At 41.7% G+C, this 26,925-nt stretch overlaps 1 protein-coding gene across 1 annotated transcript; it reads left to right on the forward strand.

Annotated features, from left to right (window-relative positions):
• Positions 1-26,673, forward strand: si:dkey-43k4.5 (potassium voltage-gated channel subfamily S member 2). Its single transcript, XM_014165909.2, has 3 exons — positions 1-489; positions 22,085-23,062; positions 23,596-26,673. The coding sequence occupies exons 2-3, from the start codon at positions 22,097-22,099 to the stop codon at positions 24,178-24,180; spliced, it is 1,551 nt and encodes a 516-aa protein (XP_014021384.1). The 5' UTR covers positions 1-489; positions 22,085-22,096; the 3' UTR covers positions 24,181-26,673.
• Positions 26,674-26,925: the final 252 nt, after the last annotated feature.

Consider the following 26,925-nt stretch of genomic DNA (forward strand, 5'->3'; position numbering starts at 1 on the left):
TTAAGGTAACGGTTAAGGTAAGGGTTAGATAACGGTTATGGTTAGGGTTCACAGTAGGGACGTCCCAAGGATCCAGGATTTGCACTACCATACCTCAAGATATGCGCGAGGAGGCTGATGTATCCTTGGAGAGAGATGTGCGGTTACTCGTCGCGAGATAACATCCACACGGAAAGTACCGTGAAATGCAGATGAACATTCATGTGTGACCGTGGTATGCAATCACGAGCGTAAGAAAAGATGAGATACAGTACGAATGCTGTTACAGTAACAATACCTTTGCTGAAGTGGAGAAAGTGCTGAATTTAGTTATGCCAATGCCTATCAAAAGAACAAAAACTTCATAGTATAGGTAGTAGACCTAAAGCATGAGTTAAGACTGACATTTATAAAAATTCAGCCAGTGACAGCCTCTCCAATTTAACATGGGATAAACTATATTCAGTTATTTCGGGACAAAACAGAAAAGAAGAACAAAATCATCTTGAGGTGAGTTTGTCATTTTTTAGTTTTAACTTCCTCTTTCTATTAGTCTAGTAGCATATTTTTTGTACAAATATCGAATGATAGTCCTGTTGACAGGTCTGCATGCTCATCATATTGGTTTGTAATTAGTGTAGGGGGGGAAATGTCTAAAAGAAAAGTTATTTGATAGTTTATATTCAAATGCCACCAACAGTATGCTTTTTAGCCTATGACATCATTTTGGATTTTATAAGGCAACAAATTACATTACCTATGATGTACCTACTTCAGACTGTCTATGAATCTCTGTCTGTAAACTGACATTTCAAGTGCAGTGATTTTAAACTGAGAGCCCTCTTCTAAATTATACATCAACAATTTTTATATGCACCTGGCAATTCCCACAAGAGCCACACTTGTCATTTAATCAATGAAGTCGGATCTTAAGAGTGCACATGAATTGAATAGACCATGTGTGTGTGTCAATTTTGGACAAAGATCGCATTTGTGTTTGGCTTAATTAAAATCAAAATGGAAACAACAATATGTGTGTAACTTTCCAAGTGTATAGACTCAGCCTGTATAAAAGCTATAAGGTTGCACCAACGTGGCTTAAATAGATCTTAGATTAGACCTTAGTCAGAGATGTGTTCCACCACTTAATTTTAAACCTGGATTAGTTAATCTGAGGTTAAATCTTTGAACTATGATTAGTTACATATGTCATAATGACTTCATAGCAATATGTTCTCATTCTAATTCTAGGGAAACAAACCCCCACTGGTCACTTTGCCAGGTTGTACTTCAAGCTAAAAGATACACTTTTTGGTCAAATTAGTTATTTGGCAAGGTGACTTTTACAAACAATGTAGCCACAGAAGCTTAAATGGATAATCACACCCAAAATACAGCACATACACTGACATTTGTTCAACTTAAACCTCGTCCAGTGGCAGTTTAGCATTAATCCCTAATCTAATTTTAAATTTGATTTTAAAACAGAGCAACAAGATTAAATTTGATCTTGGTTTAAAGTCTAAATTAAAATTAAAATCAAATACAATTTTATTTGGCACATGCTTCGCAAACAACAGGTGTAGACTAACATTGAAATGCTTACTTACAGGTCCTTCCAACAATGCAGAGAGAGAGGAAATAGAGAAATCATAGAAAAGTAATACCATGTAATAATAAAAATTATAATAAATACACATTGAGTAATGACAACTTGACTATATACATGGGGTAACAGTACCGAGTCGATCGGCATTGTACAGGGATACAAGGCAATTGAGGTACAGTAGATACAGTACATTGGGAAGATATTCAGACCCCTTGTACTATTTACACATTTTGTTGCGTTACAGCCTTATTCTAAAAAGGATTAAAAAAAAAGGTAAATCATCAATATATACACAATACCCCATAATGACAAAGCAAAAACTTCTGCAAATGTATTAAAAATTAAAAACAAAAATATCTTATTTACGTACACTACCGTTCAAAAGTTGTGTCACTTAGAAATGTCCTTGTTTTTGAAAGAAAAGCAAAATAAATTGTCCATTAAAATAACATCAAATTGATCAGAAATACAGTGTAGACATTGCAAATGTTGTAAATGACTATTGTAGCTGGAAATGGCAGATTTTTTTATGGAATATCTACATAGGAGTACAGAGGCCCATTATCAGCAACCATCACTCCTGTGTTCCAATGGCACGTTGTGTTAGCAAATACAAGTTTATCATTTTAAAAGGCTAATTGATCATTAGAAACCCTTTTGCAATTATGTTAGCACAGCTGAAAACTGATGTCCTGATTAAAGAAGCAATACAACTCTTTTGCCGGAATGCTAAGCATCACGTCTGGAGGAAACCTGGCACCATCCCTACCGTGAAGCATGGTGGTGGCAGCATTATGCTATGTGGATGTTTTTCAGCGGCAGGGACTGGGAGACAAGTCAGGATCAAGGCAAAGATGAACAGATTAAAGTACAGAGAGATCCTTGATGAAAACCTGCTCCAGAGCACTCAGGACCTCAGACTGGGGCAAACGTTCACCTTCCAAGGACAACAACCCTAAGCACACAGGCAAGACAATGCAGGAGTGGCTTCGGGACAAGTCTCTGAATGTCCTTGAGTGACCCAGCAAGAGCCCGGAATTGAAGCCGATCAAACATCTCAGAAGAGACCTGAAAATAGCTGTGCATCAATGCTCCCCATGCAACCTGACAGAGCTTGAGAGGATCTGCAGAGAAGAATGGGAGAAAGTCCCCAAATACAGGTGTGCCAAGCTTGTAGCGTCATACCCAAGAAGACTCAAGGTTGTAATCGCTGCCAAAGGTGCTTGAACAAAGTACTGAGTAAAGGGTCTGAATACTTATGTTAATGTGATATTTCCATTTTTTATTGTTAATAAATTAGCAAAACTTCTAAAAACCTGTTTTTGCTTTGCAATTATGGGTGTATTGTGTGTAACGTAACAAGGGGTCTGAATACTTTCCAAATGCACTGTATGTACAGTACATATAACTAGAAATAAAGTGACTAGGCAACAGGATAGATAACAAACCGTAGCAGCAGCGTATGCGGTGAGTCAAAAAGAAATTGTGCAAAAAGGTCCAATGCAGATAGTCCGGGTAGCTGTTTGGTTAACTATTTAACTAACCACTAAGCAGTCTTATGGCTAGGGAGTAGAAGCTGTTCAGGGTCCTGTTGGTTCCAGACTTGGTGCATCGGTACCGCAGAGAGAACTGTCAATGACTTGGGTGGCTGGAGTCTTTGACATTCTTTTGGGCCTGGTATAGAGGTCCTGGATGGCAGGGATCTCTGCCCCAGTGATGTACTGGGCCGTACGCACTACCCTCTGTAGCGCCGTGCCGTCGGATATCAAGCAGTTGCCATACCAAGCGGGGATGCAGCCAGTCAAGATGGTCTCAATGGTGCAGCTGTATAACTTTTTGTGGATCTGAAGGCCCATGAAAAATCTTTTCAGCCTCCTGAGGGGAAGAAGTGTTGTCGTACCCTCTTCACAACTGTGATGGTGTGTGTGGACCATGATAGATCCTTAGTGATGTGGACAATGAGAAACTTGAAGCTCTCGACCCACTCCACTACATTCCCGTCGATGAAAATGGGGGCGTGCTCGGCCCTCCATTTCCTGTAGTCCACAATCAGTTCCTTTGTTTTGTTGAAGTTGAAGGAGAGGTTGTTGTCCTGGCACCACACTCCTCCCTATAGGCTGTCTCATCATCATCGGTAATCAGGCCTACCAACATCATGTCATCAGCAAACTCAATGATGGTGTTGGAATTACAAAGGTCAAATAATGCAACAAAATAATTTGTTTTACTATAAAAATGATGTTTCCCTGCGCTAATTTGCTGCTATTTTACACATGTTCTCATGGTCTCCCCCGCCTTGCGTGGGTGTGTGCTACACCAGTGGTTTAGTCCCAGGGTCACGATTCTCTAAGACAGAACCCAGAAGCAGACCAGGACAAGGTGAGTAAAATGAAAGTGAGTATTTATTGGTAGTCTTGATGTGTAAATTGACTAATCCAGGAGACGGAGCAGCAGCGGAGGTGAGTTGATGAGAGTAAATGGGTTGATCCAATGAAGTCACTGAATCCACTGACAAACCAGGCAAGGGAGTTGAATGTTCTGGGAGAATGACTGTAGACAGAGTAAACGGGAGTGAGTAACCAGCAACAAGTACAAAACAACAAAACTAGCTCAGGAAACATGAGGCTGATACGCTGACACAACATACTGTTCGTTGCTAACGATCCGGCAGGGAATGGATGTCAGCTCAGGGCTTAAGAAGAGGTGATGATCAGGACCAGGTGTGCAGATGGTTGATGAGATGCAGGTGCGGGTAATCAATAGATCTCCCGCCTAACTTCGTTGCCTGGCAACCAGACAGGGTGCGTTCAGGAACCTCAGACAACACTCCAAACAAAAAACAGTCAGCTCAGGCAGAAAACAGACTCAGGAAGCGGAATTCCTGACAGTACCCCCCCTCCGACGAACGCCACCAGGCGGACAACCCGGAGAGCCAGGATGGAGGCGGTAGAAGTCACTAAGGAGGGTATTGTCAAGGATTTGACGCCGAGGAATCCAACTCCTCTCCTCAGGACCATACCCCTCCCAGTCCACGAGATACTGGAAACCCGGACCCGCTGTCTGGAATCCATAATGCGGCGCACCGTGTAGACTGGACCACCTCCGATCATCCGTGGCAGAGGAGGAGGAGGCGGAGGGGGTAGCTGAGGACTGAGGTGCACAGGCTTGAGGCAGGAGACATGAAAGGTGGGGTGGACTCTGAGCGTTCTAGGCAACTTAAGTCGAACCACAACAGGATTAATCACTTTCTCCACCACAAACGGACCAATGAACTTAGGTGACAGTTTCCTTGATTCCGTCCGCAGAGGAAGATCCCATGTAGCCAACCATACCTTATCTCCAATGGCATAAGCTGGAGCTGGAATCCGGCGATGATTCGCCTGGAGCTGATAACGGTCGGAAACTCTAAGGAGAGGCTTTCTGGCCCGATGCCAGGTCCGGTGGCAACGACGAATGTGGGCCTGGACCGAGGGTAAAGCTGCCATCTGCACCTGAGTCGATAAATGCGTTAATCGCTAAACTCTGAGTCTTGTTCATGAGGGTAGCAGGGAAAAGAGGTCTAACAGAACTATTGAGAGGTTGAAACTGGCTCGCTAAAAGACCTCCCACCTTTAGCGAGCCGAGCCGTTTAACGGGCGCTGAGGACAAGTGGAGATGTAATGTCCCGATTGCTTCTCCCTCCTTCTCTCTCGGATTCTATTATCCACCCGAATACCTAATGCTACCAGACTGTCCAGGTCCCTAGACTCAGGATAGGAGATCAACTCATCCTTGAGTTGCTCCGACAACCCCTGGTAAAAAAACCGCTTGTAGTGATTCCTCATTCCACCCACTCTCCACAGCCAATGTCCTGAATTCAATGACAAAATTGGCCACACTGCGAGCTCCTTGGCAAAGGGAGAACAACCGCTTAGCTGCGTCCTTACCTCGGACAGGGTGGTCAAAAAGTTTCCTCATCTCTGCCGTGAACTCCTGGTATGAACCCATGCAGGTGTCCTGTTGTTCCCAAATGGCTGATGCCCACTCCAGAGCTCTTCCACGCAGCAGTTCAATAACAAAGGCTATCCTAGCCTTGTCTGTGGCGTAAGAGTAGGGCTGTAAATCAAACACTAGTCCACACTGCATAAGAAACGAACGGCATCTTCCCAAATCCCCTTCGTACTTATCTGGCGTCGGAACCTTGGGCTCACGGAAGGAAACATCTCCAAAAGCGACAGGTGAGAGGGGTGAAGCAGGTGGTGGATGATCCGCCGGCAATTTGAGCTGAGCCAGGATATTCGTCAGACTAGTAGAAAAATTCTGAACCGAAAACGCGATCTCCTGTAGCGCCGTGCTGTGTTGTTCCAACATCCTACCCTGATGGGTAATGGCATGGCGAACGGAGTCCAGGTCCGCTGGGTTCATTTTTGGCCGGATCGTTCTGTCACGATTCTCTAAGACAGAACCCAGAAGCAGACCAGGACAAGGTGAGTAAAATGAAGGTGAGTATTTATTGGGAGTCTTGATGTGTAAATTGAGTAATCCAGGAGACGGAGCAGCAGCGGAGGTGAGTTGATGAGAGTAAATGGGTTGATCCAATGAAGTCACTGAATCCACCGACGGCCAGGCAAGGGAGCTGAATGTTCCGGGAGAATGACTGTAGACAGAGTAAACGGGAGTGAGTAACCAGCAACATGTACAAAACAACAAAACTAGCTCAGGAAACATGAGGCTGATACGCTGACACAACATACTGTTCGTTGCTATTTGCTATTTGATAGTATTCCGTTTTGGCATTACCAGAGAATTTAAAAGTATCTCATTGAAATACTATCCTGTGTCCTCAGATTAATGCAGATGAAGGGAGTTAGATATGCATCGTTTTTTTTCTGTATATATGAATTACAAATCAATCATGCTTCTAGTCTATTGCATAGTTACAATGTGTAATCATTGATGTCCCAGGAGCGGGAGTGGTAAACACTGTTGAAGTGTATAACTGTAATACATACATGCAGACACAGCATCATTCAAATAATGGAGTTTGATATGACTAAAAAAGATTGTCTCAGAGATTCATACCTGAACCGCACCTTTATTTGCCATGATCAGTGAATATATTCAATGTACAGGCTACAATGTGGGAATTCCATGCGTGGAAATAACTACAGTACATTTGTATATAGGACTTGCATCCTTGGCACAATAAAGTTATTATATTCTACTCTATCCATAGGCTTCATTAATTCCATTCAGACTTGAAGTTGATACAACAACTATGATAGCTGAGGTTCACAGATTGGTATGAATATTAGTTCAGAACTTAACGTTTTAGGGTCCATACACAGATCGGCTACATACTGTAGCTAGCTACACATCCATAGGCATACAGTTATTTTTATCCTCCACTACATAATAAGCAAGTAAATAGTTAGCTAGCTATGTTACTTCAGCTGCATTGCAAGGAAAGCTTTCACAATTGTACATTCAATTTGCAGTAAATGCTTTAGCTAGCTAGATTCTTTACATCCACTGTTTCACAAGACGGCAGCCTGATTTTCTGGTTTTCTCAGGAGTCCCTAAAACATTAAACAACACAAATTACAAATTCATTCTCCTAACACTAGCTAGCTGGCTAATGTTAGCTAGTCAGAAAACTTGCTAAATAGCAATTTTCGTAAATTAACTTCATGACAAAAAAATAAAACTGAATTTGTCTCTACATTAACTAACATATTACTCTCAATTGTACATGTTTTGCTTGACTCATTATGACGTTATAACAACTTACATCTGGTTCCACCATAATGTTTTGTCAGCCATCTTTGTTGATGAATGCCACAAGGCAAGGGTGGCTCGCTCAAAATTTGTCATTGGAACCACTCGATAATGATTGGTCAAATAAAAACCTTGGGACCCAAATGCATAATGAGTGCTCTAACTCCCCCTTGTGGTGGTCTGGAGCAATGAAGCCGTGACGCTGGGTACCTCTAAGTCCCGCGGTGCAAGCTCGCAACTTTTAAAGGAGGAACCAATGTAGGTGTTCCTCTTGTCCACATAGGAGAGGGCAGTGTGGAGTGTAATAGAGATTGTGTCATCTGTGGATCTGTTGGGGCGGTATGCGAATTGGAGTGGGTCCAGGGTGTCTGGGATGATGGTCTTGATGTGAGTCATGACCAGCCTTTCAAAGGATTTCATGGCTACAATGTGAGTGCTGTGGGCGACAATCATTTAGACATGTTACATTGGCGTTCTTGGGCACAGGGACTAAGGTGGTCTGTTTGTAGATATTACAGACTGGGTCAGGGAGAGGTTGAAAATGTCAATGAATAAACTTAGTTTAGTAAAAATGATTTGATTTATCTAAGGAAGGTTTAAAGTTTGGTTCAACAAGATGAATAGATAAACATTGATTTAAACCACTTTAAGATTTAATCCATGTTGGAGCAACTCACCCCTAATCTTCTCTGGTTTAGCAGCTGTGCCAATTTAACCGAATAAAACTTAATTTACTGCATAGTGCAAGAGGGCGGCAGATAGCACAGTGGTTGGAGCGTTGGACTAGTAACCGAAAGGTTGCAAGATCAAATCCCCAAGGTAACAATCTGTCGTTCTGCCCCTGAACAAGGCAATTAACCCACTGTTCCTAGGCTGTCATTGAAAATAAGAATTTGTTCTTAACTGACTTGCCTAGTTAAATAAAGGTATAAAATCAAGAGTATATGGATGGACCTAGCTGATATTGCAGTTTTGCACTAATGGATTTTTGTCATCTAAAGGCTGAATTCAGTGTTGAAATAAACTATTCTGTACAGCTATTGTCTTTAGGACTTCATGCTGGTATATCTTCATGGTACATGTGGAATAAGCCCCTTGACTTTTTCCAGATTTTGTTGTGTTACAGCCTGAATTTAAAATGAACAAAATTATTTTAAAAAATCACCTATGTACACACAATACCCCATAATGAAAAAGTGAAAACATGTTTTTAGAAATGTTTGCAAATGTATTGAAAATTAAATACAGCAATATCTCATTTACATACAGTAAGTATTCACACCACTGAGTTAAAACATGTTAGAATCACCTTTGGCAGTGATTACAGCTGTGAGTCTTTCTGGATAAGTCTACAAGAGCTTTGCACACCTGAATTGTACAACATTTGCCCATTATTCTTTTCAATATTCTTCAAGCTCTTGTTGATCATTGCTAGACAGACATTTTCAAGTATTGCCATAGATTTTCAAGCCAATTTAAGTCTAAACTGTAACTAGGCCACTCAGGAACATTCAATGTCATCTTCATAAGCAACTCCAGTGTATAAGCAAGGGCCAGTTTGGATTTGGCATCAAAACAATCAAATCACATCAACAGCAAAATGTCATTGTCAGAAAACATTACTTAGCTAGCTGGCAAGGAAGTTAGGCTAGCAAGCATTTTAGCCAGGGAGCCTAGTCTAGGACATCAAAAATGAAAAGCGTGTACTACTGTATGACAGTCATAGACTGTTTATCCAAGATGAAAAGATGGCATTGGCATTCCTCTTGTCTACAAGTAGGGTGAGTCAACATGTTTTTTCTACTTTTGTGCTTGTGCATAAATCAGTACAATGGTACATGATATTTAGCAATGTTGACTTGACTAAATCATTTTTGGTATCTTTAAGTTTGTTTCCACTGTATGAGACTAATCATATATAGCCTAGTTGATTTGATGATGTTTAAGTTGAAATGTTTTGACTTGCTGTCAGTGAATCTCACTCTCAGTGATTCTAAATCAGTCGGAAACATTCTTAAACTGTCGGAAACATTAACTTTGTAGGTCATGTAACTGTTTGTTACATGCAATATTTGTTTGGTGGACTTCACCGGACAGATGTTGCTCTCCGGTTTTGAAATTAAACAAATGTATGTATGCTTGAATTTATTCCACCACTGCGTGACTGTTGTCTTTTTGTTGTTTCGGCCTTATTGTATATCATGGTGGCGTATGAACAAATGGGTTATAGAGCCAACAACGCAATTATGACAACATAGGTTGTAATATGGATTTTCTTCCTGGCTAAGCTTCCCCAAGTCTAGGTCCAAAATGCTTCTTATCAGCTTTTACCCCCAAGCCATAAGACTGCTGAACAGCTAATCAAATGGCTACCCAGACTATTTGCATTGATCCCCCCCCCTTTTTTTTTTACGCTGCTGGTACTCGCTGTTTATTATCTATTATCTATGCATAGTCACTTTACCCCTACCTACATGTACATTTTACCTCAATTACCTCGTCTAACCTGTACCCCTGTGTAACAGTGTAGGTTCCGTCCCTCTATTCGCCCCAACCTGGCCTCGAACCAGGGACCCTTACACACATCAACAACTGACACCCCACGAAGCATCGTTACCCATCGCGCCACAAAAGCCACGGCCCTTGCAATGCAAGGGGAAACCCTACTTCAAGTCTCAGAGCGAGCGACGTCACTGATTGAAATGCTATTAGCGCGCACCACCGCTAACTAACTAGCCATTTCACATCGGTTACACCTGCACATTGACTCAGTTATTTTATTGTTGCTCTTTTATTTTTTACTTTAGTTTATTTAGTAAATATTTTTCTTTACTGTTATTTTTCTTAAAACTGCAATGTTGTTTAAGTTATTGTAAGTAAGCATTTTTTTCACCTTTATTTAACCAGGTAGGCTAGTTGAAAACAAGTTCTCATTTGCAACTGCGACCTGGCCAAGATAAAGCAAAGCAGTTCGACACATACAACAACACAGAGTTACACATGGAATGAACAGACATACAATCAATAATACAGTAGAAAAATCTATATACAGCATACGCAAATGAGGTAGGCAAATAAATACGCCATGGTGGCAAAGTAATTACAATATAGCAATTAAACACTGGAATGGTAGGATGTGCAGAAGATGAATGTGCAAGTTGAGATACTGGGGTGCAAAGGAGCAAGATAAATAAATAAATAAATAAATACAGTATGGGGATGAGGTAGATTGGATGGGTTATTTACAGATGAGCTATGTACAGGTGCAGTGATCTGTGAGCTGCTCTGACAGCTGGTGCTTAAAGCTAGTGAGGAAGGTAAGAGTCTCCAGCTTCAGAGATTTTTGCAGTTTGTTCCAGTGATTGGCAGCAGAGAACTGGAAGGAGAGGCAGCCAAAGGAAGAATTGGCTTTGGAGGTGACCAGTGAGATATACCTGCTGGAGCATGTGCTACGGGTGGGTGCTGCTATGGTGACCAGTGAGCTGAGATAAGGCGGGGCTTTACCTGGCAGAGACTTGTAGATGACCTGGAGCCAGTGGGTTTGGCGACGAGTATGAAGCGAGGGCCAGCCATCGAGATCATACAGGTCGCAGTGGTGGGTAGTATATGGGGCTTTGGTGACAAAACGGATGGCACTGTGATAGACTGCATCCAGTTTGTTGAGTAGAGTGTTGGAGGCTATTTTGTAAATGACATTGCCGAAGTCGAGGATCGGTAGGATGGTCAGTTTTACGAGGGTATGTTTGGCAGCATGAGTGAAGGATGCTTTGTTGCGAAATAGGAAGCTGATTCTAGATTTAATTTTGGATTGGAGATGTTTAATGTGAGTCTGGAAGGAGAGTTTACAGTCTAACCAGACACCTAGGTATTTGCAGTTGTCCACATATTCTAAGTCAGAACTGTCCAGAGTAGTGATGCTGGACGGGCGGGCAGGTGCGGGCAGCGATCGGTTGAAGAGCATGCATTTAGTTTTACTTGCATTTAAGAGCAGTTGAAGGCCACGGAAGGAGAGTTGTATGGCATTGAAGCTCATCTGGAGGTTAGTTAACACAGTGTCCAACGAAGGGCCAGAGGTATACATAATGGTGTCGTCTGCGTAGAAGTGGCTGAAAGAATCACCAGCAGCGAGAGCGACATCATCGGCCTGAGAATTGAACCCTGTGGCACCCCCATAGAGACTGCCAGAGGTCCGGACAACAGGCTCTTCGATTTGACATACTGAACTCTATCGGAGAAGTAGTTGGTGAACCAAGCGAGGCAATCATTTGAGAAACCAAGGCTGTTGAGTCTGCCAATAAGAATGTCGAAAGCCTTGGCCAGGTCGATGAATATGGCTGCACAGTAATGTCTCTTATCGATGGCGGTTATGATATCGTTTAGGACCTTGAGCGTGGCTGAGGTGCACCCATGACCAGCTCTGAAACCAGATTGCATAGCGGAGAGGTTACGGTGAGATTCGAAATGGTTGCTAATCTGTTTGTTAACTTGGCTTTCAAAGACCTTAGAAAGGCAGGGTAGAATAGATATAGGTCTGTAGCAGTTTGGGTCTAGAGTGTCTCCCCCGATGAAGAGGGGGATGACCACGGCAGCTTTCCAATCTATGGGAATCTCAGACGATACAAAAGAGAGGTTGAACAGGCTAGTAATAGGTGTTGCAATAATTTCGACAGATCATTTTAGGGTCCAGATTGTCTAGCCCGGCTGATTTGTAGGGGTCCAGATTTTGCAGCTCTTTCAGAAAATCAGCTATCTGGATTTGGGTGAAGGAGAAGTGGGGGAAGTTTGGGCGAGTTGCTGTGGGGAGCGCAGGGCTGTTGACCGGGGTAGTGGTAGCCAGGTGGAAAGCATGGCCAGCCGTAGAATAATGCTTATTGAAATTCTCAATTATTGTGGATTTATCGGTAGTGACGGTTCCCTAGCCTCAGTGCAGTGGGCAGCTGGGAGGAGGTGCTCTTTTATTCTCCATGGACTTTACATTGTCAAGGTACGGTTGTATTCGGCGCATGTGACAAATAAAATTGGATTTGATTTTATTCAAATTTTACCCATGAACTGCTATGATCACCTATAGGTCAAAAGTATAGTCCACAGACATCACTTTCTTTTTTTTCACTGCAAAGTTACAACTCTTACTCCATCTCAGTTTAATATATCTAAAGGGGCAACTGAGTGCCCGGTCTATGACAACAAGAAAGAGTGAGATTAAAGCAAGGCCTATATGGTTCTTTGATTTGTCTGAAATGGGAAACCTAACGTGGAAAGAGGCTGTGAGAGACTAATCTGTTTATGGATCGAATCTTCATTAGATTATCACCTCTAACCTGAAGCAATTCCCACACCGTGCAATGAACTAGTATAACTGTTACTTTCCCAAATTGCATTATGTCTACCTCACCTGGGATAATCACATTGCATAAATCAAATGAGGGGCTACTTAAAAACACTGGAAAGAAAGATCCCACGTGGATAATTGGGTAATATTTGGTTGAGACGTTGATCAATGACATTACAACCTATATTCACCCACTGAAAAAGGCAGCCAAAAGTTAGTTGAATTGCCAATGTGTTATCACTATGCTTTCAACCATCTAAAAGCACAACCAAATTCCAATGGAAACACAATGTCTGATTTTTGGCTTAGTTGTCACCCAAATGTCTGTCACTGCCCTTTTAACCATTTAAAAGGACAGCAAAGTTCAAGTGGGAATATAATGTCAAATATTTTATTTATTTTTACAACAGATGAATGTGCTATCACTGTGGCCTAATGACCTGGATTGCATTAGAGATTACAGTAAATTAAAAGTACAAGGTGCAAGTGATCAATGCCATTCGAGATTCTGCACAGATTATTACAGCAATTGTGAAGATCTCCACAGACCTGTAACGACCTTCGCATGCTATTTGATTACACAAGTCTAATAATAATCTCCAAGTCTGAGCCCACCTTACACACTGAGGGGCTTAGCCCAGGTAATAACCGAGGAATAGACAATGAATTTAACAAATCACTAGCCTCTGTGATCCAGTCCATACCCGCCATCGACCCATCACAGCTTCCCTTTTACCTACCATCAAGACCAGCTCCAACCATCCAGCCATGGGATACAGTGCCTTCAGAAAGTATTCACACCCCTGGACTTTTTCAAAATGTTGTTGTGTTACAGCCTGAATTTAAAATGAATTAAATTGAGACTTTGCGTCACTGGCCTACTCAGAATAACCCATAATGTCTATGTGGAATTATGTTTTTAGACATTTTTACAAGCCTAAATAAGTTCAGGACTAAAAATGTGCTTAACAAGTCACATAATTAGTTGCATGGACTCTGTGAGCAATAATTGTGTTTAACATGATTTTGAATGACTGCCTCATCTCTGTACAATTATCTGTAAGGTCAGCAGGGCCGTCGCCAGAACGAATCCCTTGGCAATGTAACTGAAGCAAGAGCATCTGACTCTGCCATATGGACACATTGATACTCCCGAGTGGCACAGTGGTCTAAGACACTGCATCTCAGCACAAGAGGTGTTACTGCAGTACCTGGTTTGAATCCAGGCTGCATCACATTCGACCATGATTGGGAGTTCCATAGGGCGGTGCACAATTGGCCCAGCATTGTCTGGGTTTGGCCAGGGTAGGCCGTCATTGTAAATAAGAATTTGTTCTTAACTGACTTGCCTAGATAAATAAAATAAAAATACATTGGCGGCTAAAGAAATGACTGCATAGAATTCAGAGAAAGCCTATAACCCAATGCAGGAATAGGCCATGTCAACTAAGCAAAATACATATGCCTAAATCCGACCAATAAAAACAGCAGAAAATATCCTGATGAAAATGCTGGTTCTTTCAATCACATTTATCTCTCTACTCTGCCTGTCTGCCTCCCTTTCTATTTGTCTTGAATTGAGCTATTGCTAGTGAAGTACAACATTGTACCAAATCATCAACTGGGTGCTGCCTGAAATGGCTGTCAATAGCGAACTTTCAACATTGTATCAACTAGCCTATTCTGGGACCTCAGAATTTCCGGTGCCCTCAGAATTAAAATTAATGTAACCAAATGACGGGGGATTAATGGAACATTTACTAGGTCTACTGGTGACATACTAGTACCAGTCAAAAGATTGGACACACCTACTCATTCAAGGGTTTTTCTTTCATTTTTACTGTTTTCTATATTGTAGAAAAGGCATCAAAATGCCAAGAGTATGCAAAGCTGTCATCAAGGCAAAGGGTGGTTACTTTGAAAAACCTAAAACACAGTTGAAGTCGGCAGTTTACATACACTAAGTTGACTATGCCTTTAAACCGCTTGGAAAATTCCAGAAAATGATGTCATGGCTTTACAGGCTTCTGATAGGCTAATTGACATAATTTGAGGCAATTGGAGGTGTACCTGTGGATGTATTTCAAGGCCTACCTTCAAACTCAGTGCCTCTTTGCTTGACATCAAGGGAAAATCAAAAGAAATCAGCCAAGACCTCAGAAAAAAATTGTAGACCTCCACAAGTCTGGTTCATTCTTGGGAGCAATTTCGCAATGCCTGAAGGTACCACGTTCATCTGTACAAACAATAGTAAGCAAGTTTAAACACCATGGGACCACACAGCTGTCATACCGCTCAGGAAGGCGTTTTGTCTCTTAGAGCAGGGGCGAAAATCTGATATCAACTTTGGAGGGGACAATTACATGAAATTTTCTCAAGAGCAATTCCTGAGGGGGACACCAAAAGTAGTGCTGTAACACATAGCCTACATTGTAATATGGTAAATGTATATTGAGGAACCAAAGAAATAAGCTGTTTGCCGTACTCCTAACTACCGGTACCCAAAACTACACAACTAATCAAACCTTTAACAAATCTTAGTTCAGTCACCAGTTTAAGTTGAGAGTGGGGGTATCCATGGCATTTTCCAATTATGTTCCTATTTTACAGGTCAAAAAAATGGAGAACCTTTCATAATGTTGCCAAACAAAGACTCAACAAACTTACCTGAGACTCCCTGTCTCTGCCAGTCTGTCCCTGCATATCTGTCCCCAACTCTGCTGTCTGTGTGCCATCTGTTCCCTGCTCTGCCTAATGACATCATTGTGAAACATTTCCATTAGAATTTCATTTCTTTCTTATGAACATTTTATCAACTAGTCTTTGAGATATTAGGCTACTAGGGTTCTTACTATGCGTTTTGGTGTATTGAAAAATACTCTGATGTCCGTCTTTTATTTTTCTGCCATTTTTCTACCTGGCTGGCTGGCTGGCTACACACAGGTTATTTACAGTAGGAGATGGGCTTCTATCATCTTCAATCATTCTATTTGGGCTTCGATCTAAAAGGTAGCTAGCAAATGTGAAACGGATTAAAATGACAAGAGTTGACAGCTGTATGAGTTCACCATTTACACAACATATGCTGCAACCTTTTGTAATTTTAATAGTTTGTTTCATATTGGCTGGCTTCCAACAATAGCTGAATTTGCAAAGCTAGCGAGCACCAATTCAGTTTCAGTGGTGTTTGCTATAATCTTTGCTACCCGGGTTAAATAAAGGTGAAATAAAATAAATAAATAAAAGTTCACTTGCGACAATTTAGCTTTTGCAACGAGACCATTAAATATATTTAAGACAATGGTAGAAGAGAGTGTAATTCTGTTCAGTTTGTATTTCGGTTTATCGCTAACCTTATCACAGGGACTTTGAAGCACTAACTTACATCATCTGCATGCTGATTCCATCTTTGACGACGCCACATAAATGGAATAGGTACTAGCTAGCTTAATAGTTAATATTTGCGCGCTAGCTCTGCATATTCAGCTAGTGTGTGTGCGCGATTGACTGGATTAACCTCACGTCAGTTACGTAGCAAGCTAAGGAACTGGCAGTGGATCAAACCATTGTGAGGCAAAGGGTGGGGGGGTTGCAATCTTTTGAAACTTAAAAACGCGCTATTAAGTGTCTATAATCAGCACAATTGCTTTCATTGCGTATTATTATTAATATTATTTAAATTACATAGTTATGTTTCAGTGATATATTGGGGGGGACAAATCATATTTTCCCAGGATGGGGGGGTCGTGTGCCCCCGTCCCCCCCGGGATTTCCGCCCCTGTCTTAGAGGTGAACATACTTTGATGAGAAAAGTGCAAATCAATCCCAGAACAACAGCAAAGGACCTTGTGAAGATGCTGGAGGACACAGGTACACAAGTATCACAAAATAGATGGCATCATGAGGAAGTAAAATTATATGGATATATTCAAGCAACATCTCAAGACATCAGTCAGGAAGTTAAAGCTTGGTCACAAATGGGTCTTCCAAATGGACAATGACCCCAAACATACTTCCAAAGTTTTGGCAAAATGGCTTAAGGACAATAAAGTCAAGGTATTGTAGTGGCCATCACAAAGGCCTGACATCAATCCCATAGAAAATTTGTAGGCAGAACTGAAAAAGCGTGTGCAAGTAAGGAGGCCTGCAAACCTGACTCAGTTACATCAGCTCTGTCAGGAGGAATGGGCCAGAATTCACCCAACTTATTGTGGGAAACTTGTGGAAGGCTACCCAAAACATTTGACCCAAGTGAAACAATTTAAAGGCAATGCTACCAAATACTAACTGAGTGTATGTAAACTTCTGACCCACTGGGAATGTGATGAAAGAAATAAAAGCTGAAATAAATCATTCTCTCTACTATTATTCTGACATTTCACATTCTTAAAATAAAGTGGCGATCCTAACTGACCTAAGACAGGGAATTTTTACCAGGATTAAATGTCAGGAATTGTGAAAAACTGAATTTAAATGTATTTGGCTAAGGTGTATGTAAACTTCCGACTTCAACTGTATATTCTGATTTGTTTAACACTTTCTTGGTTACTATATGATACCATATGTGTTATTTCATAGTTTTGATGTCTTCACTATTATTCTACAATGTAGAAAAGAGTAAAAGTAAAGAAAAACCCTTGATTGAGTAGGCGTGTCCAAACTTTTGACTGTTACTGTATGCAATGGAGAATTGATCAAAAAAATAAACAATCAAAGGCAAACAATTCACATAATGAAATAATGAATGCGCAAGAGTTGGCAGGAGACCGCTGAGCACATTCTGGAGAGCTGAGTGCATGCATTCTCGAAAGAGACATGCCAGACACCCCTCCCCTCCTTCTTGTTGCAACATTTTAAATTTCACTCAAGACATTTTCTTTACACATATTTTTTTCTATGCTTTTCATTGACAGCTACAACTCAATTAGCTAAAAACATGTTTTCACTTTGTCATTATGGGGTATTTTGTGTAGATTGGAGAGAAAAATTCAGGCTGTAACACAACAAAATGTGGAATAAGTCCAGGGGTATGAATACTTTCTGAAGGCACTGTATGTATGAGAAGTTGGTTAAGGTAAAATAAAAAAATAAAAAGCAACAAGCCCAGACGGATTACCTGGCAGGCTCATTAAAGAGTTTGCTTATGAGCTAAGTGGACCCATGGCCGTTATCCTAAACACTTCCCTCGACCGAAGTGTGGTCGCAAAGGAGTGGAAAGCTGCTACTATGGTGCCCCTCCCCAAGACGTGTCCACCCAGTCTTATCAAAATCAGACCGATCTCCCTTACCTTCTTTCTATGCAAGGCAGCCGCATCATCTCCCAGTGGGCAGTAGGATACATCCTTCCCCAAATCGATGACAATCAATTTGGCTGGATCAAGGGTCGTTCCACCACTCACTGCCTCTTGGACCTTACCAATGAGCTGTACAAGCACTCCGATAAGCCTGGCTTCATCTGTTCACAGGTCACCCCTGACTTTAGCAAGGCCTTTTAAAGAGTCTGCCACAATGTGTCCATCACTAGACTCCTAGACATGGGGCATCGAACATCACTAGTCAGGTGGATCCCTGACTTCCTATCTAACAGGCACCAGGCAGTGAAGTACCTTGGCTCCATGTCGGACAGTGTCATGTGGCCTCCCGCAGGGAATATTGCTTGGCCCCCTGATATTTATTGCATATATCAACATTGCAGCAAGCGACGCAGCAGTGGAAGTTTATGGATGACCTTAACTTAGTAGAGGTGCAACCGCAAACTGCACCCTCTTCAATTCAACAAGATCTGTCCGACCTAGAGTCATAGTCCAGAGACACCATTCTCCACCCGTAGAAATGCATACTACTTCACACCTACCACCACTGCACATCAATAACTCAGAGCTCCTGAGAGTTGAAGCCATAGGAGGACATAGACATCCTCATCCAGGCAGACCTCTGTTGGACAGTACAGGTGGATGTGATCTTCAAGAAGGCCAGGCAATGGCGAAATATACTGTAGCTCCGTCCCACAGGAGGACATGGTGATGATGTACACCAGATACATACGGCCAATGACAATATGCACCGCCAGTGTGGCACTCTGGTTTAACCAGCAAACAGCGGGACAGGGTTGAGGGCGGTGCGCATCATAAACTCTTTAAAAAAAGGTGCTATCTAGAACCTAAAAGGGTTCTTCCTTAGCACATACGGTTATTTATTATTTAACTAGGCAAGCCAGCTAAGAACAAATTCTTATTTACAATGACAGCCTAGGAACAGTGGGTTAACTGCCTTGTTCAGGGGCAAAATGACAGGTTTTTACCTTGTCAGCTCAGGGATTTAATCTAGCAACCTCTCGGTTACTGGCCCAAAACTCTAACCACTAGGCTACCTGCAGTCCAAGAAGATATGTATGTTAAAGTTTTTATTGTTTTTATTGTGTTGATGATTTTCTTTTGCAAAGTGTATTTGTGTGAATTGTGTCAAATAATTCCGCATCAGCTGCTGTACTTTGTAATGTCGAATTTGAAATAAACCATTCTATAAGAACACATTTTGTCACGACTTCTACCGAAGTCGATGCCTCTCCTTGTTCGGGCGGTGCTCGGCGGTCGACGTCACCGGTCTTCTAGCCATCATTCATCCATTTTTCATTTTCCATTGGTTTTGTCTTGTCTTCCTACACACCTGGTTCCAATCCCATTCATTACATGTTGTGTATTTAACCCTCTGTTTCCCCTCATGTCCTTGTCAGAGATTGTTTGTTTTCATGCTCGTGAATTATGTATTGGTGCATGACGGGTTCTTGTACCCACTTTTATTTATTATGTACTTTGGTTTTGGAGTTTTATTTTACGTTATTAAACTACTCCATTTATACCAAGTTCGATTCTCCTGCGCCTGACTTCCCTGCTACCTATACACACGACATTGACACATTTATAGTTACAGTAATCTCAAAATGTGCCAATGGATGTGTTACTCATTTTAATGTTACATTAGTTTGTAAGATAGACTTAGCTTTGGACTATTTATTGTATTTCAAAAGTAAAATTGAATTGTTTTAAATTGATAAAGTATGGTTACATTTTATTTTCTCTGTTAAACCTACCCTTTGTAATTACTTAAATAGCAACAGTGAATCTATTTAGCTTTTAAGTGATCACTCAACAATCAATCTCATAATAGCACATTGGTAATAATCAGTGACAAATATCAAAGCTAAACCAGGCTCGGCTTGTTTAAAACCCTGGACGGGCGACCAAAGGGTAGCTGAAGATGGATCAATTCTCATGTAAGAGGTGCTGTCCAGCCTTATTGTTTTTTTTCTTCTGATAGCGGATAGAAAGTTGAAGATCTGACATTGTTTTAAAGGTCGAAATTGAACATACTTTATAGAAGGTTTGTCTATGTTTAAATTTGATTAGCATGATGACAATCCTGTGGTTGAATTTTCGCCCTCAATACAACAGTTGATAACTTTTTTCAAATTCATTGTATTTTCCATGTAGATTCCTTGTCACAATACATTGACACATTACATTGAAACAATGTCGATTCAACCAGTTTTTTTTCCCAGTGGGATGCTTGATATGAGAATTATTTGAACCAGATTCTTCTGGTCTTTGGGCAAAATATTATCATTATGTTATTGAAATGGCATTACCGTAATGTTCTGCCACAAACCTCATGTTTTAGTATTGTCTTTGTTATGTACAGTGGGGGGAAAAAGTATTTGATCCCCTGCTGATTTTGTACGTTTGCCCACTGACAAAGAAAGGATCAGTCTATAATTTTAATGGTAGGTTTATTTGAACAGTGAGAGACAGAATAACAACAAAAATATCCAGAAAAACGCATGTCAGAAATGTTATAAATTGATTTGCATTTTAATGAGGGAAATAAGTATTTGACCCCCTCTCAATCAGAAAGATTTCTGGCTCCCAGGTGTCTTTTATACAGGTAACGAGCTGAGATTAGGAGCACACTCTTAAAGGGAGTGCTCCTAACCGCAGCTTGTTACCTGTAAAAAAGACACCTGTCCATAGAAGCAATCAATCAATCAGATTCCAAACTCTCCACCATGGCCAAGACCAAAGAGCTCTCCAAGGATGTCAGGGACAAGATTGTAGACCTACACAAGGCTGGAATGGGCTACAAGACCATCGCCAAGCAGCTTGATGAGAAGGTGACAACATTTGGTGCGATTATTCGCAAATGGAAGAAACACAAAAGAACTGTCAATATCCCTCGGCCTGGGGCTCCATGCAAGATCTAACCTCGTGGAGTTGCAATGATCATGAGAACGGTGAGGAATCAGCCCAGAACTACACGGGAGGATCTTGTCAATGATCTCAAGGCAGCTGGGACCATAGTCACCAAGAAAACAATTGGTAACACACTACGCCGTGAAGGACTGAAATCCTGCAGCGCCCGCAATGTCCCCCTGCTCAAGAATATATATACATACCCGTCTGAAGTTTGCCAATGAACATCTGAATGACTCAGAGGACAACTGGTGAAAGTGTTGTGGTCAGATGAGACCAAAATGCAGCTCTTTGACATCAACTCAACTCGCCGTGTTTGGAGGAGGAGGAATGCTGCCTATGACCCCAAGAACACCATCTCCACCGTCAAACATGGAGGTGGAAACATTATGCTTTGGGGGTGTTTTTCTGCTAAGGGGACATGACAACTTCACCGCATCAAAGGGACGATGGACGGGGCCATGTACCGTCAAATCTTGGGTGAGAACCTCCTTCCCTCAGCCAGGGCATAGAAAATGGGTCGTGGATGGGTATTTCAGCATGACAATGACCCAAAACACACGGCCAAGGCAACAAAGGAGTGGCTCAAGAAGAAGCACATTAAGGTCCTGGAGTGGCCTATCCAGTCTCCAGACCTTAATCCCGTAGAAAATCTGTGGAGGGAGCTGAAGGTTCGAGTTGCCAAACGTCAGCCTCGAAACCTTAATGACTTGGAGAAGATCTGCAAAGAGGAGTGGGACAAAATCCCTCCTGAGATGTGTGCAAACCTGGTGGCCAACTACAAGAAACGTCTGACCTCTGTGTTTTGCAGAGGGGTCAAATACTTATTTCCCTCATTAAAATGCAAATCATTTTATAACATTTTTGACATGCGTTTTTCTGGATTTTTTGTTGTTGTTATTCTGTCTCTCACTGTTCAAATAAACCTACCATTAAAATTATAGACTGATCCTTTCTTTGTCAGTGGGCAAACGTACAAAATCAGCAGGGGATCAAATACTTTTTCCCCCACTGTAGTTGTTGAAATCTAATTGCAAACCTTTCATAGTCACCACTCTAGTGAACATATACTTTATTGGTAGATGTAAATGTTGTTTATAGTTTAGTAAATAGCCTTCTATGATTTATGGTGAATCTTCATAATTACCTTTTATCTTTTAGTGAGGGGGCAACATGGTAAAAGAGAGTCTCCCAGCCTGGGTCCAAGACGCTGAGGATATCCTGGTGCACATCAATGTTGGAGGCCTGAAGCGCAGCCTGTTCTCGAGCACTCTAAGTAATTTCCCCGATACACGTCTGGGACGCCTGCTGGCCTGCGAGTCCGAGGAGGCCATATTGCAAGTTTGCGACGATTACGACGCGCAACAAAAGGAGTTTTACTTTGACCGTAACCCGGGACTCTTCCCTTACGTGCTGCAATTCTACCAGACCGGCAAACTCCACATCATGGAGGAACTGTGCATCTTCTCTTTCTGCCAGGAAATTGAATACTGGGGAATCAATGAGTTCTTCCTGGACAGCTGCTGTAGCTACCGTTACCACGATCGCAAACTAGAGAGCTGCCACAAGAGCTGGGATGAGGAGAGTGATGTTAGCAGTGTGGACACTTCTGTGGATGAGATCTCAGACCTGAACAAGGACATCCAGCACTTCCAGGAAATGCGCTGTGGAAACGCCCGGAAGTACCTGTGGCTGACTCTGGAGAACCCGGGCTACTCCATTCCCAGTAAGCTTTTCAGCTTCCTCTCCATAGCTGTGGTTCTGACCTCCATATCCATCATGTGCATTAACAGCCTTCCAGAGTACCAGTACTTTGACGAGGATGGCAAACAAGTGGAGGAGCCGACCCTGCAAGCGCTGGAGTTCTTCTGCATCTGCTGGTTCACCTTTGAGGTAGTGACGCGGATGATTTTGGCGCCCAACAGGAGAAAGTTCTTCCGCCACCCACTTAACATAATCGACATTGTGTCGGTGTTGCCCATCTATATCACGCTGCCTATTGACCTGGCGTTGGGCAGTGAATCAGAGCTGGGGAACCTGGGCAAATTGGTGCAGGTGTTCCGCCTCATGAGGATATTCAGGGTTCTGAAGCTGGCCAGACATTCAACAGGCCTCAGGTCTTTGGGAGCAACGCTAAGGGTGAGCCATACCACTACAACTGCACTACCCCATTATGTATGAAAGTATCATATCACATCTATCATACATTTTCATACAGAACATGACGTTATAATTGTGAGTCATTCTGTGTTGATAGTGTCAAATTCATAATCGCATCGTATCTTTATAAGCAGTTTATCCTACGGTGGAATTTAGCGACTGAAATGTAGCACTCATACTGTCAATTACATCTGTTTGAGCTGTCTGTTCAGTTTTTTTAGGCCTATTTTGTATCACAAATTGCATAATTAAAACTAGAAACTGAACAGGGTAATCTTGGAAGGCACTGCCTTTATCTCTGATCCATTTGGAAATTTCCAATGGAGAAGTGTTTTACAGGGCATTCAATTCCCAAATCATTCACCACCCACTCCTCACCTATATTGTCTTACAAAATAAAGTCATAATCTAATATAACATGCAACTGATCACAAATAGAGGAATTTCTGAATTTAATGGAATTTATATCACATACCCACTCTGACATATTGTGTTTATCTGCCACTCTGTAGCACAGTTACAGGGAGGTGGGCATCCTGCTGCTGTACCTGGGAGTGGGTGTGTGCGTGTTCTCTGGCTTTGCCTATACTGCCGAGTATGAGGAGGACGTGGGGCTGGATACCATTCCTGCCTGCTGGTGGTGGGGCACCGTCAGCATGACCACCGTGGGCTACGGCGATGTGGTGCCCGTCACGGTGGCCGGCAAGCTGGCGGCCAGTGGCTGCATCCTGGGTGGGACCCTGGTGGTGGCCCTGCCCATCACTATCATCTTCAACAAGTTCTCTCACTTTTACCGCAAGCAGAAGGCCCTGGAAGCCTCGGTGAGAAACAGCAACAAAAAGAAGGTCAAAGTGTGCAGTGACAATGTGCAGGAGGAAGAGGATGGGGATGGGGGTTTGGATAGGGATAGCCAGTGTCTGGAGGAGCTGGATGAGGATGAATATGATGGAGGAGTGGTAAATTATAGCTATGTTGATCATCCACCGCTGCCTATGGAGAGGTCCAGCCCGTTGGCGAGGAGGAAAGAGTTCTTCAACTCTGAGTGCTTCACCATAAACACAGGACAGATGATAGAAGAATTATTACAGGGAAAGTAAACACAGTATATACATAAACTGAAATTAATTATAAGCACCCCATGCTCTCTGTTATGTTTGGTGTTACCATAAGGTATTGATTCAGCACTGTGCTGTCTCTGGGTTTGAAGGAACTCTTCCTGAATCCCAAATTGTGACACTGTTAATGGGAGCTAATGCCTTTGTAATGAGGCTAATATCAAGCCTCCACTAGTTCCTATGGTGTCTTCTGTTAGCCCTGTACAGAACAGAGATTAATTTTGATACGCTCCATCAACACCCCATTCTGAAATTGTGCAGTGTTCTGTTACTGTTTACTTTTAATCACAACTCAATACCCAGTTATACCAATGTATTCCTTGTTGGAATGCCTACGTCCTCTTCATATTTGTGAGGGTCGCCTATTACAAAATAGAAAAGAGGGTACACAGAAGCATTGTTAGTGCCCACAGCCACTTAGGAAGTTAGCTGTACATGTATGATTGACAAAAGCAGCTATATTGCAACACTGCACTACGATTTCAGACTGTAGACTGTTGAATGAAGCATATCAGGACAGAGTCTCATGCCAGTGTTTCCTCGAGCTTGACAAATGTCTTTCTTTACTTTCCATCTTCTCTTATAGTGCTTCACTTCCATCAGCCCTCCATCCACTCCATGAATCCTAAATCTTAGCCCCATATGTATGTACAGTAACTCCTCCACTGTGCATCAATGCTAACAGGGAGCAAGGCTGTGTGCTTGATGAGTGGACAATATCCCTAAGGTATTGGATACACTTAACAAACTGTGGCAATGCATGTGTATGTCCACAGTTCTGATGGGTGGGTTTCTTTCCTTTGCAAAGCAATACAGTTGAAATCCCAGCCTAGGTCTATATTCTACCCTATAGGTTGGAACTTGGAAGAGTTAAGCAATTGTGCACTGACATCACCTAACTGACAGTGGCCAGTGCTACATTTAGATGAAATAGGAAGATTATACAAATAAATTGTCTTGCTCAAAATAAATGAATGTATGACACAGCAAACACTTATGACATGCAGCTTTAGACAATCCTAACAATTTCCCCTTTTTTAGAGAATGCATACAGTTTTGCCACAGCTAGAGCAAGTTTTGAGTGTATAAAGTGTGTAAAAATGTCTGGACACTGCATGTTCTCAAAATCAACATTGTGGGAGGCATTCTCCGCAAGGTCGGCAGAACGCAGATGTTTCCAGGGATCAGGCGTCTTTTTACGCCTGTTATGTTAGGTAAGGTGGGAAGTAATGGCCCTGCTGTACTGTTGAGTGTTGCAATCCACACACAGTGCTGTACCTCCACTAATGCTTTTAGACTGGCCTGCTGGAATACCCATCTTTCCGGAAAGTTTGTCCTGTGTCGGGATCCATTAAATGTAACACAAGCTTAGCTCCTGGAACATTAAGGGAATCATTCACTTGATTGAAAACAGATCCTTCCCCCACAGCAACCTTGTCGACTCTACTAAAAGACCAACATCTTGTAAGGCAAAGTAGTAGTCTACAGTACTTGTCATTTTGTTTTGCATTATTTTCAATCATTTTGGCAACTATAATTTACCATGTTAAATTTCTATCTTATGATAAGGTAATACTTTCAGACATGGCCAGTGGCTCTGCTGGAAATATTCATCAAGCATTTTGTGAACTTGACTCCTCATCCAAATTTCTTGCACAACAACGTGAAATAGGATACTATTTGTTGCATATGTTATTCAATTTCATGCTTCAAGTGTGGCTGCTTCTCCCAGCAGTTAAAATTTGGCACATGACATAATTTTCTTGTTTGGTTGAGAAGATGTCAACATTAACTTGCTTGACCATGCTATAGGTCTGTTACTGTAAATGCAATATGCTTTGTGGACTTCACTGGACAGACGTTGCTATCCGGTTTTGTGATAAAACAAAGGTTTGGTTGAATGTATTCTACCACTGTGTCTTCTTACTGTCTCGGCATTTAGGCCTATACTGTATATCACGGTCACAAGGCATATGAATTAACAGGTTATAGAACAAACAATGCAATTATCACAACACATAGGTTGTAAAAATTGCTCTTTGCTAAGAAGCTATTTTTGTTTCTTTTGGACCATTTTAATTGAAAACAATCACAGTAAGGTACTTCATTAATTGAAATGATTTGATATTGAGATAAAACCATATGTATTTTTTCTGGTTGCTGAAATTACTTTAACAAAACTTCCTTTTTAAACCAATATACAACATTTCCTGTTGCTTTTCATCTTCTACTGCTCTCACACCCTTCACATAATATCCATATTTTCTAGTTGTTTACTTGAACTGTTACTCAGAGCTTTGTTCATGAAACCAAATTGAGATGTTTCATTGTGGTCACTTGATATGATTTGCTGTTCATTGTGCAATGCAAGTTATCTATGAGTGGTCATAGGAAAGTGAAGATACTGAAAGCTTTGATAGTCAATGCATTTCAAATGAATAAATGCAATATAAAACCTGCTGTTGAGCATTGCTTATAAAGGTTGAAATAGTTGTGTACGTAGTTGTGTAACTGCAAAAGCATATTAGGAGTAACTTTTACAAACACAGACACACAGACACGGGCTGAAATAGACACCAATGCTCCAGACAGCTTGAAGGAGACAAGGCTCAAATTCAGTGACCCTATTAAAAATGCATCCCTGCTATTTTGGCAAATAAAACACAGGACGAAATGACAAGAAATAAAGGATAGGAAAGAACCTTCACCTAAGTTTATGAAGGATTT

This window comes from Salmo salar, chromosome ssa22 (assembly GCF_905237065.1).
Source record: "Salmo salar chromosome ssa22, Ssal_v3.1, whole genome shotgun sequence".
NCBI lineage: Eukaryota > Metazoa > Chordata > Actinopteri > Salmoniformes > Salmonidae > Salmo > Salmo salar.

What these genes read in the sequence shown, in the direction of transcription:
- si:dkey-43k4.5 (XM_014165909.2), top strand. Translation starts at nt 22,097, where the DNA reads ATGGTAAAAGAGAGTCTCCCAGCCTGGGTCCAAGACGCTGAGGATATC. An exon ending in CTTTGGGAGCAACGCTAAGG is followed by an intron (nt 23,063 to 23,595) that starts GTGAGCCATACC and finishes GCCACTCTGTAG; the next exon opens with CACAGTTACAGGGAGGTGGG.